Here is a 15,617-nt window from a genome sequence, read left to right on the forward strand (position 1 = left end):
GCAACATGGTAAGTGAAAGAGAATCAAGATTGTTTTAATTGTCCTTTGAATTTGATATTCGAATACGTTCGTTTCTAATTAATCTCAATGAAAAATATAGAAATTCTTGTTTAAGCATTTATAGACTTAGATTATTTTGAAGTGAATATACCATCCAGTCCTTGTGATACATCAAATTGAAAATAATATTGCTTTTGTTGGTTCAACCAATATACTAGATTACCCTTACTCTTAACACGTTAAGCGCCATCATGCAGAAGCAATTATGTTGCTTCTGTGTAAAAAGAACCGAAACCGAATGAAGGACACAGTATCCAAACTAATACAGTCCATTAGGCCAAAATATATTCTATTCGTTTGGATACAAATGGCCTTTAACGTGTTAACATTTGATTGTAAATATTTGTCAGAATAGATCTCATATGTACACTAACACCATAAATAATTCCAGCATTTATTCCATCATCTACCCCCGAAAGCTTAACTTTCATCTATGCCCGAGTAATTTAACCAACGTAGAACACATCGCTTCAAAACTGTTCCCCAGATATCAAATATTCGTTGCCCCCATCAGAAATTGCATGGCCATGTCCAGCCCCATGGAGGCGTTCCAGCTTCCGCGTTCCGGCACAGGTGAGCTCGCCGACGAGCTCCAGGGGTTCATTGACGTCATGCCGATCAACAAAATGCTCACGGTCGTCCTCCAATACGTCGCCGAAGACGCCGAGTTCCAGGAGCTGTTAACCTATCTGCAGTCGAAGGAGTTCAAGCAACTGGTCCTCGACATCGAAGCCATGCCCGAGATCATCAAGTTCATGAACTTCTTCCAGGAGAAGGGTTTGGACATCTACTACCTGGTGAACAAGCTGAACCAGTTCCTTGGTCTGCCAGCCATGAAGGCCCCGAACACATTCCAGGTGTACAAGATCACCGGCGGAATTCGTGGCTTCCTCGACGACATCAAAAAGATCATACCCATTCAGGCGATCAAGGCTCTATACGAGAAGAAGATGGCTAACTCAGCGTTGTTCCGTGAGTGCATAGATAGACTGAGGGGTCCCGACAGCCAGAAGATCGCCGACGCCATCGCCGTCAATCCAAACTTCCTCGCTGTGCTCGATAAGGCTAGGGTGGCCGGCATCGACGTAGCTGCGCTCAAGGAATTCTTGGAATATTTCCTTGGCATCAGGATCCCACTCGGTTTTTAAACTCGACTCGCCGTACCGCGACTCTCGCGCCTGTGAATAACGATTCTGTTCTTTAATACAATAAACTTGCTTACTTGTATCTCGTCTCTTTTCATGTCCCTGATCTTGACGATTTAGAACTGGATATTACGGTTGGAGGGTGAATTGTTGGTCAATAGTTTAGAAGGTGATCTTGTGTTTACATTGTAAGTGGAACTAAATTACATCACTGATAAGGATAGATCACATGCTACAAGGTGTTCATCGTAACGGTTACCATGATTTTTCGAAGACTTCTGATAGTCTGACAGAAAAAGTGTTACGAGTAATAGTAAAATCAGTATTCAGTTAGCAACGAACTGCAATATTAAAAATTGTCAAGAAATGTTCTCTTTAATAACAAAAAGTTAGCTTTATTTCCTTGTATACCATGTAGGTGGCATCCAGACAAATTCAGTAATGTCGCGTAAAGTTGGTTTTCTTTAATAATGTGCTTAGAAAAACATTCTAAAATGTCACAGGATCCTTTATTAACGCGTAAGTCCAGCATACCTAATACAAATATTAAAAGTATTCTAATGGTGCAGAGACAGGAGTGGTAGTTATACATATACAGAACACACGATTATGAGGAATTAAAATATGTATAAATGATCCTTGATCGTCGTACGTAAAATGATATGCGACATAATTCAGGCTATTTCTACTAAGTCTAACATTTGCTATGTTATAAAAATTAATGAGAAACGATTACATATTCAGTATTCATAGAAGGGATAATAATAACCCTAACTTGTTCAAACCTTCATTTATTTTCCATCAATTATTATCAACAATTAGTTAGTCATTAGTTGATTATGTTGCAAATAATGATGAATATAGAAAATACACTTTCCTTCGTAATACTGTATGAATAAATTTTATTTTTTCACGAATGTCCAACACCCGTAGTCTGTTTATCATTATCTTTCATATTGTTTATGTAAGTTCAACACCATTTAATTAAACGTTCTTTCAAGTTTCCACTCCGTATTCACGTGAAACAAATATTCCACGATTTTTTGAACTATTTCTATAGGACTGGCGGCTTCTATAACCATTCTGCTGAGTTTATTTAGGTTGTTTATACGTTGCTTTTCAGAAGAACCCGACACGTTAATAATGTAAATTATTATTATAGAGAGAATGTTTCGTTAATGTGATGACCAGAACTGGTTCGCTTTGTTAAACTCCTGTGCACCGTAGGAACAGATGTATAAAATAAACGCTACCACAGTGGGCATTTCCTAAACGTACCAACGGTAGTATAATTGAAAGCAACGCGTAAAAGTTACGCAACGTTAAAATATTATTCCCACACAGTTTCAGGTTTTAGGTTACCATAATTAATTAGTTTCGTAAAATAGGGTACATTGATACAAACGAATGAGAACATGCTCTACATCATGTTATATAAATGAAAGGAGTACGTGTTATGTTAATTCAATCTACTATTGATTATGCGACCTCGTATATGCCTTTGTATGTATAAAATGATTAAAGAAATCCAAAATGTATTTTGAGATCCTTATTACATTATCTTGGAAGTACACACTTATTTCATCTAGTATGTTAAACTGACTAATATTCAAATATGTCAAACAGTATTTCACATTCAAAGTGAGTGCGTAATTACAGTGCAGCTTCCCACATTCATAGTAATTTATGCGTTTCCTCTATAAAATACTTGCTCAAAGTTTTACATATTTAATATATTCTTGATTTGTCAATCAACAGGATAAGGAAACAAAACCAAAGTACCATCTGCCTCCTCTAAATACCCCAAGATAATTTATGTTTGAGTAGGTTAACAAATTATTAAAAAACACTTCGGTTAATTAATTGATTAAGTCCCCTGGATACAGAAATTACTTGATGTTTTCTTAATATCAACATAGATTATCACTCATCAAGAAATCAGTTCTGATACGTCAACATTAACTTATCTTTTCCAAATAAAAATGATGAGCAAAATTATTCTAGTTTACTTCTATTGTCCTATTTTTGTAGATCATAACACACACGCGTAATGGCGTTATCATCACATAAGGATATTTATCGATTTTAAAGAAAAAAAACTGAATACGATTTACTTGCTTCTTCAGCACCATTATATCTCAAAATAAAACATTTCATAATCAACAGAATCATATCATCGACAATCTGAACCAAATACGGTGAATAGAGTAAAAATATCAGGTGCTTCCCTTTAATAAAGGGCTACGATCGTATGACATAAAGATGAAGTGGTTGGGATAAGATTATGTCTGAAAATTTCAAATATATTTCAACTTTCCCGCTGATAATTCCGTTGAGTATCCAACTCAAGTGAACACTCGAAATCTTATCGTTTCTTCAGGTAGGGTTGGAATCGCAGGTGGTTTCATGTACTTGGTATCGTGCAGGGTATAAAAGAAAGGAAATCAATTCAGAAAAGATCAGTTCCTTACGCAGAAGATACCAAAGTAAGTTCGTAAAACACCAAGCATAGCTACCAATTTTCATACTGATCTTACTTCTAACCATTCGTTCCTGAATTACTTTATATTTTTATTTTCCGAGCACTGATTGGAAACCTATAAAACTTAGGAATTATAATAACTATTGGAAAGTGAGCAATTTTTAAAAAATAGAATTGTATTAAGAGTTCCACGTTCAAGAGTTCTTCCTTTCAGTACAGTAAACCAACTCCATTTCTTGTCGATACGTATCCACCTCAGTGTGTTACTCTTCGTGTGGACAAATATCACTATAATTGCCAAACATAACAATCAACCGCTACTGAATCGAACTTCTTCAAATTTTCCATTTCTTCTGCTACCGCTGAACATTAGACTAATAAAGTGAAATAACATTACAATAAAGAACAAAATGAATCTACATCAGTCGGTTGGTCGCTATTCCTAATCGAAAATATCTTCCGCAGATGAAGTTCCAACTGGCAGCCTTCATCGCGCTGGTTGCGTTCGCAACCGTCAACAGTTACCCGACCCTCGTCAAAGGGTCCCTGAAGGAAGACATCCAGTACTTCACGGACATGATCCCCATGAAAAAGATAATACCGATCGTCATAAGGTACGCCGCAGAAGACGCCGAGTTCCAAGAGCTCCTGGAATACGCGAGAACCGACGACTTCAAAGAAACGGTGAAGGAGATCCAAACTATCCCCGAGTTCCACACGTTCGTCAACTACCTAGAGAAGAACGGCGTGGACGTTGTGAAGGCACTGAACAGAATGAACAGGATCATCGGTGTCCCGGCCTTCCAGCCCATGGATCTTTACAAGCGTACCGGTGGACTGAGGGGTTTGTTCGAGGAGGTCAAGGCACTGGTCTCCTACGATGAAATCATCCACGGCTACGTCTACAAGATGAGGACCTCCGAGGCTTTCGTCGACTTCGTGGCACACCTGAAGTCCCCTGAACACCAGAAGTTCGTCGACACCCTGTACAGTAACGAACGTTTCCTGAAGTACCGCGGAATGCTCGCCGCCAAAGGATTCGACGTCGCTCTGGTCGAAGACATCATCTACACCGTTCTCGGCATCGAATTCCCCTGGATCAAGGTCAACACGCCAGCTCTCTACGCGAACCCAGCGCTTGGCAAGGACATCCGTGATTTCATCGAACTCGTCGACATGCAGAAGATCATGAAGATCGTTATTGACTACATGGACGACGACCAGGTGGTACAAACTTTCGAGTATATACAAAGCGAGGAATTCCACGTGCTGGTTCGTAATGTCGAGGCGATGAAGGAATACCAGGGGCTGGTCCTCTACCTGGAAGACGCCGGGTTGGACATGTTCGATTTCCTCCAGCGGGTGCATCAGCTGTTCGGTATGGAGGACTACGTTCCACCCAAACCCAATGTCGCGTTCTACATCGAGGGTGTCTTCGTTAACAAAGGTGGACTCCAGAGCTTGGTCGACGATATAATCGCCGCGCTGCCATTGGACAAGTTCAAAGCACTGTACCACGAGAAAATGGCCAACTCGCCCGCGTTCAAGACCTTCATAGAGAAACTCCGTTCCCAGGAATTGCAGGAAATCATCAACACGGTTTACGCCTCGCCCATCTTCTTGGAAATGAGAGCCAAGGCTATCGCCGCCGGATTGGACCTCGAACCGTTCAGAAAGTTGATCAAGGTTGTCCTTGGTTTCGAGTTCCCACGAGTTCCATCAGTGTATTAAATTCCCGCTAAAGACACGTGACATATGACTTTGGATACTGATTTAAATTAGCTCGACATTAGTTCTGTAATTAATACCTACTTCTAAAGTTTTTAGTAAATTTGAATCTTCAGAATGTCTATGATTTTTCCTTCTGTTTACTGATCGTCTCACATTACTTTTGCAATAAAAATAATAAAATAGTTTATATAATTCATTATTTCAAACAGTTATTTGTTATCTTAATTTGAAGTTAAATCTTGTCCAGATCTGCTACAAAAATATTTTAACTTCTAAGTCTAGAGAACGTTAAAGCCCAATAATTAGTGCGTCCAATAACACGAACTCATAAATGCAATATAGAATATGCTACCTTTATGTTGCGCGTTCAATATTCAAATCAGATGTTCCCAGAATGATGGACGAGGTGTGTACGTATTGAGACACGTCCAGTCTGAACGGATGAAAGCATGAAAAGATACAAAACAATTTTTCTTGTGCCAGCACGACGTTCCCGGTTCTTACCTCCTTTTTTCCCTCTCCACTGTTCTATCATCTCAGTTCCCACAACCCTTCTTTTACCATTTCTCCCCAGCCTCCCCCGATCGTGTTCACCACCCATTCCTCGTCACCCATCCACATCAATATTTCTTGTTCCGTTCGAGACATATCTCACCGGGATTTCCTGTTTCACTCGATCATTCGGCCTCCGTCTATCGGCGTTCTTGGACCATCTAGTCTCAGATCTACAGTGATTCATCGATGAATGCGACACGAGCAACGGCGTTACTCTCACCACTGGTGGAGTCCCCCTGTGAAACCAATCAAAACAGAACCAAATAGAAGGTGATCGACTTCGAGCAAAAGAACAATTTTATGAGGGGTTGAAAAGCTGTCCGCCTTGCCACAAATGCTCCGAACTGGACCCGAGTACGTCGCACTCATCGAGACATTACTGTACCCACCCATTCCCGACGCTCGTCTTATGACTTTCCATTACGACGCGGCAACAGTGATTTCTGAGGCTTATTAAATTGTAACAATTTTAATTAGATTAGGCGTCCCGGCACCGGTTCGTTTCTCCTCTTTAGTCCCCTTCTTCGTCTCCCCGTACCCTTGACGAGCCACTCGTCCCTCACCATCCCAAAGCCCCAGAGCAGCTACGGAAGACGCGTCGGTTAAGACACCCCTCCGGCTCCTTTTAAAAGTTAGCGGCACGTGCTCGAACGCCGTCCTCTTTTATTTATTGAATGGCTACACGAGCACTACCCTGGCCCATTCGACGCACACGGCGCCCTTTTGCTTTCTCGTTTGATCGGCGAAACTTCCGACGCGTTAACGAACCCGCCCTCGGTCCCCGATGGTCGGAATTGATCACTCGTTCGAGGTACTAGCGGAATCGCAGACGGTTCACGGTTAAGACTGCGCGTGTGCAACGGTGAAATGGCGTTTCCAAGTATGAAATATATTTCTAAATAAGATTTAAGATGTTCACTGCCACAGATTTTATTATTGTGACAATATCATAATACATTTGTTTCCGTCTTTGTTATTAACGATGAGTATATATGCATTGACTGAAAGAGTTATTACTTTCATTATTATTTTACTAGTAATTGTATTCACGAAATGTTAAATGTTCCTGTTTGGAAATTGAATGTTTCTTTGTGTAATTCAATGGCTCCGGTCATAGGTGACCACCATGGCAGTCAGTGTGTAAACAAATGATTTATAAATTTAAATTTTATTACAATAGACGAGATCTTGTTTGTGACTAGTGTGTAAGTTTATTTACCGTTATTTTTCTCATGCGGAAATACTGGCGCAAAGACAAAAGAAAATTGTGTGTCATTCCAGAATAAATCCTGAAAATCTCTGCTTTCTCTTCACGTTTCTCATATTTATATTTCTGTGAAGTGTGCCGTTTGGAATTTTTAGATGAAAGGAGTAACTGGCAAACCGTCTGACAATAGTGTGGCGCGGTTGCTATCATATAGGCGTCGACGACGTGAACGTGATAAGATAAAGGTGTGTACACAGCTATAATAAAAAATTAAGTCAATCCGACTATGCGTTTATATAATATCATGTCTGATATATATATATGTATATCATAAACCACTATGATTTTTTTCAATAAAGGGATGAAAACATTCACATGCCATTTCAAATTAAGATCATCAAGAGTTCAGAGGTCTAAGAAAATTTAATCCGATTTAAATTTACGTAATAGTTTAACTCATAGAAGTTATAATCGCGATGGAATCGTCACTCGTCACATAAAACTCAAAAATTCCTTTATCGATGATAATAAAGTAATTTACTGTACTCAGGATAGAGGTCACCACGCAGGTGTTTATCAAAGCGCTCTCACCTCGCGGACCGTAAACCGATTATGATTTAACGAAGGCTGCCGCGTCCACCGTTATTTCGTAGTTCTTTCATTAAAATTTTATCTTTACATGCCAACGGCTTCGTGCGACGATCAAAATTCCATTAAAATTTTATCTTAACACGAGCAAAGCATGTGCCGGCCATCGAAATTTCTATGACGTTACATTCGCCCAAAGGTTGTATTCGTTAATCATCGCACTACCAATTTCAAAGTGAAGCATACGATGATGACAAGTAAAGCGTACATTCAAGATTCTCGCTATCCAAAGATCGTTAAAATCATACAATCTGGAACGGAAGCAATTGAACCAATTAGTAAACGAATTTTCGTGTCTTGTACAATATACAGAGAGATATAATTATAAAATAAATTGTATTACAAAAAGGAAAATGAAAGTTTAAATACATTTTCATTTTTCATAAAATAATGTACGTATTGAAAGACATGTGAATTATTAGGTCATCCCATATGTAATGAGGTTTTTGTAATAATTAGTGATTAATCTAGTTTCAACTTCTGCGTCAATTCTTCAAATACTTACTAACAAATTTTTCTTAGTAGAATGTCTTCACGTAGTCATGTAGCGTTCCTCATTATTAGAGTACTTATTAAGAATTACCTGAAATTTCTTGGACCTTCTTCAATAGTGGTTTGCTTTAAAATTTCACTGTAAACCTAGAAAATTTTTTCACTGCTGCAGTGGTTTTAATTTCTTTCTTATACTCTTGTAATGTAACATATCAATTGAAAAGTGAATTTTTGACAAAATATTGTCTGAATCACGTTGAATTTCATTGTTTTAAATTTAGGTCTGCGAAAAGCCGCAGAACTTATATGGGAAGACCCAGTAATAAATACCTTAACAGACCTGAAATAATAACAAATTAAAACACAAATTAAAAAAAATTCTAGACGTATTTCTATATCGAAGTTTTCTAATTGATAAGTTCGATATGATATGAAACAATAATTCCGCCCAATCTTCGCGCGTTAACGCTGTAATAGTTATATCTATGATACTTCACAGTAGATAAAATATGATAATATTTATATGCGCCCAAAAAACGTCACAAAATTTTGTGTAGAATGATACAAGTCTGGTCAACGATACGATGTATGATAAATCGATATCAATAATCGTACCACAATCTATTAATGATAGTCAAACAGTATATAAAATGCCGCGACAAAATATTCAGCATCTATTTCTTTCGAGAATTAACAGAGTATCTACCGTTCACAAGGTGAGTGCCAAAAGGGTGTGCAAATATATTTACCTCTAAACGACTCATAAGCTCGTCAGTGAATTGTATCTTTTTTAAACGAATTCGCAATACTTTACTTCCATTCCATATTTTACGATTCTTCGTGCAATTACTATAAAATTACGAGTAGCCATAAACAATTAAATCTACCATTGTAGTACTAGACTTGTCTTAACCGCTTAATCACTTCTAATTCCCAAATTCCTAAACATTTCTGATCATTTCTATTCCTCAATGTTTAATTATTTCTACTTCTCAATTTCTATTCATTCCTACTCCTCAATTTCTAATAATTTCTAATCCTTAATTTTCCAACCTTTTTCAGATGAAGTACGCAGCGACAGTCTTAGCCGTTCTGGCAATTGCCAGTTCCCTGAACGCCTACAAGCTACCAGCCACAGGCTCGGGCGAGCTCGCCAAGGAACTGCAGGACTTCTTCGACCTGATACCCATTAAAGAAACAGTTGACCTCGTCAAAGCCTACATGGTTAAAGACGAAGAGTTCCGTAACACCATGAGGATCCTGCAATCCAACGAGTTGAAAGCGTTCATGATGGACGTTGAGGCAGCTCCCGAGTTGGCCGAGGTCTTGTATTATATGCAGAAAGCTGGTCTCGACGTCTACTATCTGACGGGATATTTCAACCAAGCTATTGAGAACATTATAGACGATCTACCACCTACCGACAATGTGCGCCCGATCATCGGTGGTCTCAAAGGTTTCGCGGATGATTTCGCAAAACTTGTGGACTACGAAAAAGCTCAGGCTCTGCTGAGCGAAAAAATGGCGGTTGGAGGTGCCTTCGCTGAATACGTCGCATTATGCACGAGCAAACGGTTCTTGACTTTCTATTTCAACGCCCCCATGAACCTCCATTTCCAAATTATGCTGAGACAGGGCGAGGATTTTAATATTAACAACTACGTATTCGAACAACTCTTCCCGATGCTTGTTGTCATCAGAGCTGGTTTAGCTTCGTACAGTGGAGAGTGTATTAATTGTTTTTCGGGGTTAGAGTTGTAAGTTAATAAGATTTCTTTATAATTTAATGGCATTGAAACGTATTATGTCTTTTCCATTTGAGAGGTGGTCGAATGTATGCGAAATGCTGGAGTAAAAAACAAGCTGTACATTGATTTTTGTGAATAAAGTGGTAATCAATTGGGTTACAGATAAATTGTCTAACTTTTTATTGTACATATAAGAGCTGGAAGACACTGGTGAAGCTGCTGTTGAGTAGTTATATCGAATACAATAGAAAGCATAGCTTTAGATAATTGGTACTATCGGGTTTTATAAAAACTGAGTGGTAGTTGGAATGATTATTATCTTATCTGATAGTGGAACCTAACATTACCTTGCCAAGTAACAAAATAAAACTAGAAAATCAAACCAATTAAAATGCTACGCTTGTAATTAAAACTGCAGTTTCTTCAAATCATATACAGAATCTACTACAATGACACTATCAAGAAATGGTGACAAAAAACGTCATAAGAAATTTCTGGTGCTCATAATGTATACAAACATTATCCTTATCGACTATGATCTAATAAATTATCTTTATCATTTACGCAATGACAGAGGAAAGCATAAGTAACGTGACATTATCGAACGAAATCATTCCCCCCTGTAACCTAATCACAATCTTTCGAGTACTGTCTCCGTATCGTCGCGATTATCGCTGTGCTACTCCCCTTTCTTCAATCTTGCCGTACATCCACTGCTACTGTCCAATGGGAAATATTAATGAAAATATTACAGCGTGTGAGTTGTGAACAATTCGAAGTTCACTTTGAACTACGCATAAAGAATTCCGTTGAGGATCGACCGTTGATTTCAAATCATCCGTGTCTGTTCGCTGAGAAGAACTAAATTTTCGTAATTACGGTCAGTCATAATTCATCTCCAAAATCTAATAATCTTTGTCAAATAATTTAATAAAAACTATAATTTGATCTTTTTCTGCACTACACCGCCCCAATGCAACGATAATTAGAAAGTCAGTGCTTTATTTATAATCAGGTACAGTTGGTGGAAAAATGAAATAGGAAGTTTCTATGTGAGTAAAGTCTGCGTGAGGTAAACGTGGAGATCCTTCAGCAGTTCGTTCGCAAGCGTGACTTCCAGGCCGCTTTCCTGCGCCCAGAAGTAATGATGGTGCATTACTTTGTTCTCTTGGAGAGCGTTGCATAGCTCGTCGAAGTCGTTCGATTTGAGCATCAACAGGAATCTACGGAAGCTGCCCGAATATTTCACCTTCTGTCGCAGCAGCTCGTGGAGTTCGTCCAACGGTGCAGTGTGCAAAATCTTGTCCAGCATTACTGTCAGACCGCCGGCCGCTATGTTTGTGTCGCTCCGGATGAATCGTGGCGCCATTTTCCAGGAAGTTCGAATCTGTTCGGACCAATTATGGATGTCGAGGCCGTTCTGCCACAGGAACAGAATTATACGACTCATTTGCGGTATGTTCTGCATTTCTCGCAGTAAAAATCGTTTGTGATCGTTGATGAAGCTGACGGTCTCGCCGATTTGTTTGTCGTACTTCATGTAGCTCTTTATGATTTCGAAGACTTCGTCGTGTGGCACGAACGCTAGGACATCGCGGAGATCCTCTTCTAGGGAACTATGATCTTTCAGGGGCGGCTGATTCAGCAGATCGGGATCGTCGATACGATGGCTGAGTCTGTACGCTAGAAATCCAATGAAGGCAACCGAAGCGAAAGCAACCACGCTCATGATCATTATTTGCGGGTTCATTGCTGATCGGTGATGTTTTACGGATTGATTTTAGGGAGAAATCATTGTAAACAGAAAAGATAACTTCTTTTGCGTTTTGATAAGATTCTCTGGTGATATGCTTTAGTAACTGTTGCCTGTTGACCTGTAATGAAAAAATAACAGTAAATTGGATGCACATTGTGTTGCATATGTAATTACGTTTAAAGTCTGAATCATAGCATGTTTCAGAACTATTCTTTGAATAATTGTTTTTATAATAATTCATTGCTAGGAAGGAAGTTTAATATCATTTAAAGCCTATCGAAATTCAATGGACCTTGGTATCAAGATCTCATTCATGAAAACGGGATTCCATGTGCAACCACTTTGGTGACAAAAAATAAAAAGATTATACGAACGAAGATTCGAAGGTTATCAGATTAAGGGACGACGTGAACTTCTGAAGCCATTGTACGTTGATAAACATTTCCGTAGCGAAATGCCTTTTAGAACACTAATCGAAGTCCCGTGGCAGGTTATGGCGGTCGGAAGTACTTATCACAGGAGAAACATGTCACAAGAACACGATGTAACGAATCTGTAGATTATTAAAAAGGATAGACACTCCGATGATTTTGGATCTGCTTCATCTAGAGGTGGCGACTCTCAGGCCATTTAGATCCTTAATTACATTTTGATATTCGCGAAGAACGCGAAGTCACCGCGCAACGAGACATTTCCGAACAACACTATATTCACATTTATCAGGGAATAAAAAAGAAGAATTCACAAAGTGCGAAGAATCAGTTATAACCACGTGAAAGCTATAGTGGTGTTTCTAAATTTCTGATTTCACCAACAATCATTTGCATAGAGTATTCATTATTTTCGGCAAGATACGTTACAGACAGTTATTGTTTCATTAATCGCGTGCAAATAATTACTAGGATATGATAAATGAAATCAAATGCTGTACAGAAAAGAAGAAAACGGTGGTATGATGAGATTGGAGATACACGGACCCACATGGAAGATCGCGATTAGCATTCATAGTAGAAGAAGCGTGATCCTGTGTGATTAGTTCATGTACGTTACTGATACTTCTATCAGAAAATGCAATCGACGTAATGGTGAGCCTCTTCTTCGCGTCAAATAAGCAATGTGTTTGTATACACGATACATTTCGAAGTTTGATTAGCCGTTGCTTCAATAAAATTGTCATTGTTACGAAAATAACAATATCTATACGTGATTAATGTTTTAAAAGATTAATGATATAAAACTTGCGATACAGTTAATTATTGATTATCAGATAGTACCACTAGAACAACCAAAGAAGCCTTAATTATTCGACGGACAGTGATAAATTTTGACATTCACGGCGTTACTTACGTGTCCTTAACTTAAACTAAAAAGAAGATATATCTACTAACAAATCTAGCTATTAACTTTCGAATTGTTTACAGAATCATTTCGCAATGAAAAATACAACCTCACAATGTGGGAAGAGAATGTACGGGCGTGGAACGGTGTCAGTAAAACAGACTGTGTCACATGCTGATCGAAAACTAATCCCAATAGTTATTTTCCTTGAATTGAAGATTCTATTATTTTATTTTCCTATTACTAAGCAAGTAAATCTCAAGTTGAAATGCGTGTTCTATACTCGATATAGATTCAAGGAGAAACATAAAATTCTTGGAAAAGAGGAAATCAGTAGTTCTTGAAAAAAATTACACACAATTTACACTGCATACATTTAATTTTATTTCATAAAGTCATATAACAGCTTGCTAATAGTTAAACTCAAAATGAAATGAAGAAAAACTATATTTGTATGAATACACGCATTAGAAATCTTAAGAACTTATGTTGTTGGAGATAAGGACATGAGAGCCAAGCAGAATCTCATAGCCCATGACGAAGTCTTGTCCCTTGATACCAGCCTTGATGGCCTCCGCTTTCAAATTCAGCAAGTGTTTGTTGGTTGCAATAGCGAGGTGCAATTTCCCCTGTCTACTTAGTTCCGCAACAAAATCACGGAATACTTTGGACTCTATCATTTTCTTTTCTATCGCAGCTTGTATCTTCGGGAACGGTACCACGGCCCACAGATCTGTCGTGAGACCGTTCATTCCACCACCGGTGATCTTGCTGAGGGTAGACGAAGGCTTGATGGGACTGAGACCGAGGGATTTGTTCAGTGCGTTCACTATGCGGTAGATGTCAACACCAGCCTTCTGAATGTATTGCATCAGTGCAATGGCATCGGGTATCTCCTCTACTTCTTTGACTAACGCTTTTGATTCCGCAGAGGTGACCGCCTTGTTAATGTGCTGAATCTCCTTGTCCTGAGCAATGTACAATTTTACGATCTGAAGAACGTCTGCGACTGGGACCAAGTCTACCAACTCTTGCAGCTCCTTGGCGAGCGCACCGGAACCGGAGGCTGGGACTTTCAGAGCGTCCAGAGGGCTGAGCACAGCCAGTACGGCCAAAGCTACAACTGCGAACTTCATCTGCAAGGAAATGGAAAAACAATCTACTAACCAAGTTAATGCATAATTTCTCTGACTGATGCGATGAGTAATAATCTCATGCCTTGAGGTAATAACATTTAAATTAAAAATGTGCAAGTCGAAGCTTCTTGGATACAATGGTAAGTATTGGTATGATAGTCTATGTCTCTTCTTCTTTGAAAAAAAATACAGTAGGAAGCGGGATAATAAGAAGAGTTATTAGTGTAAAGAAAGGAGAATTAAAATGGCGTTACAGTAACGCAAACCGTATTACATTCGTATATTTCTTCTAAACGTATGCTAAACAATATCAGCTGCGTGTATTTGATAACTTTACGAATTTGATATTTATATTGTAAACATTCTTTTATGATTAATGGTAGTATTATTACAATAAATTGGTTCGGAGACTCACCTTGCGTGCTCTTTACTTCCTTCGTTGGTTCTCGAAGAAACTTAATGTCAGATTTGTTAGCGATACGATTTATATATCGCTCAGAATCAATCCGATCGACACGATTAGGTTTCTTTTTGAAGCGCTTTGATAACTTTATATCACTATTTTAGATTGAAAACTCTTTTCCGTAAATTACGAAGCAATATCGGCTGTTATACCTACTTTAATTGCTGAGTGAAGTGTCAGTAGAAACTGATAACAACGATTCCACGGTTGTACGTAGTATTTTTCCGAATATACGATCTCAGTACAGCATTAAGGCTGCGCTCTTCATACCAGCTTACCTCGCAGACTGTTTTCGGCGAAAAAGAAGTTTCTACAGTTAGTCTCATAACATTGCATAGTCGACGAGCTTCTCATAATGCATCAAAGATGCACACGTTACCGAGAGAAGTTCTTCCATGCGCTGTAACCTGTTTTAGGGCTTCGTTAAGCAGATATAAAGTGTAGCTTACAAAAGGAAATGTTTATCGCCACATGACGGCTCAGCGGGTTTATAAAACTTTACCACTTTAAGTCGGATCTCTCATTTCTCCGGGTTTTAACCGCTGAAACTTTTTCGCGAATGTTAGCGCAGTGACTTATGTAACTTGTAAACATGTTTTCCGCTACGGTTTATTATCTATATATATATATATATCTGTTTACAACGACAGGCTATGTGGAAATGTTTATCAGTGCCTCTTTAAATTATATCTTAACAGGATGTTGAGATTTTTAAACGAAAGAAAATAAATTTTCTCCAACCTATCAAACGAACATCCACGCTCCTAATGGAGGGGGGGGGGCATTCCCCAAAAGGGAAAGGCGTTCCCGATCAGGATTCATCAACGAAATCCGGGATCACGTCCAGGACGTTTTA

At 38.7% G+C, this 15,617-nt stretch overlaps 4 protein-coding genes across 4 annotated transcripts; 2 read left to right on the forward strand and 2 right to left on the reverse strand.

Annotated features, from left to right (window-relative positions):
• The first annotated feature begins 587 nt into the window (after positions 1-587).
• Positions 588-1,208, forward strand: LOC107191857. Its single transcript, XM_015580998.1, has one exon. The coding sequence runs from the start codon at positions 588-590 to the stop codon at positions 1,206-1,208; it is 621 nt and encodes a 206-aa protein (XP_015436484.1).
• Positions 1,209-3,681: 2,473 nt separating this feature from the next.
• Positions 3,682-5,533, forward strand: LOC107192545. The gene is made up of 2 exons (XM_015581833.1): positions 3,682-3,691; positions 4,153-5,533. The coding sequence occupies exon 2, from the start codon at positions 4,153-4,155 to the stop codon at positions 5,416-5,418; it is 1,266 nt and encodes a 421-aa protein (XP_015437319.1). The 5' UTR covers positions 3,682-3,691; the 3' UTR covers positions 5,419-5,533.
• Positions 5,534-11,116: 5,583 nt separating this feature from the next.
• LOC107193327 lies at positions 11,117-11,818 on the reverse strand. Its single transcript, XM_015582732.1, has one exon. The coding sequence runs from the start codon at positions 11,816-11,818 to the stop codon at positions 11,117-11,119; it is 702 nt and encodes a 233-aa protein (XP_015438218.1).
• Positions 11,819-13,522: 1,704 nt separating this feature from the next.
• On the reverse strand, positions 13,523-14,748 carry LOC107193278 (protein G12-like). Its single transcript, XM_015582683.1, has 2 exons — positions 14,714-14,748; positions 13,523-14,298 (listed from the first exon to the last, which is right to left on the reverse strand). Exon 2 carries the CDS (start codon positions 14,296-14,298, stop codon positions 13,639-13,641), a length of 660 nt encoding a protein of 219 aa, XP_015438169.1. The 5' UTR covers positions 14,714-14,748; the 3' UTR covers positions 13,523-13,638.
• Between the last annotated feature and the right edge of the window lie 869 nt (positions 14,749-15,617).

The sequence above is a fragment of the Dufourea novaeangliae genome, unplaced genomic scaffold (assembly GCF_001272555.1).
Source record: "Dufourea novaeangliae isolate 0120121106 unplaced genomic scaffold, ASM127255v1 scaffold7, whole genome shotgun sequence".
Lineage (NCBI taxonomy): Eukaryota > Metazoa > Arthropoda > Insecta > Hymenoptera > Halictidae > Dufourea > Dufourea novaeangliae.

Bases quoted from the DNA above. Each gene is read 5' to 3' on its own strand.
- LOC107191857 (XM_015580998.1), top strand. From the start codon at position 588: ATGTCCAGCCCCATGGAGGCGTTCCAGCTTCCGCGTTCCGGCACAGGT.
- LOC107192545 (XM_015581833.1), top strand. From the start codon at position 4,153: ATGAAGTTCCAACTGGCAGCCTTCATCGCGCTGGTTGCGTTCGCAACC.
- LOC107193327 (XM_015582732.1), bottom strand. From the start codon at position 11,818: ATGAACCCGCAAATAATGATCATGAGCGTGGTTGCTTTCGCTTCGGTT.
- LOC107193278 (XM_015582683.1), bottom strand. From the start codon at position 14,298: ATGAAGTTCGCAGTTGTAGCTTTGGCCGTACTGGCTGTGCTCAGCCCT.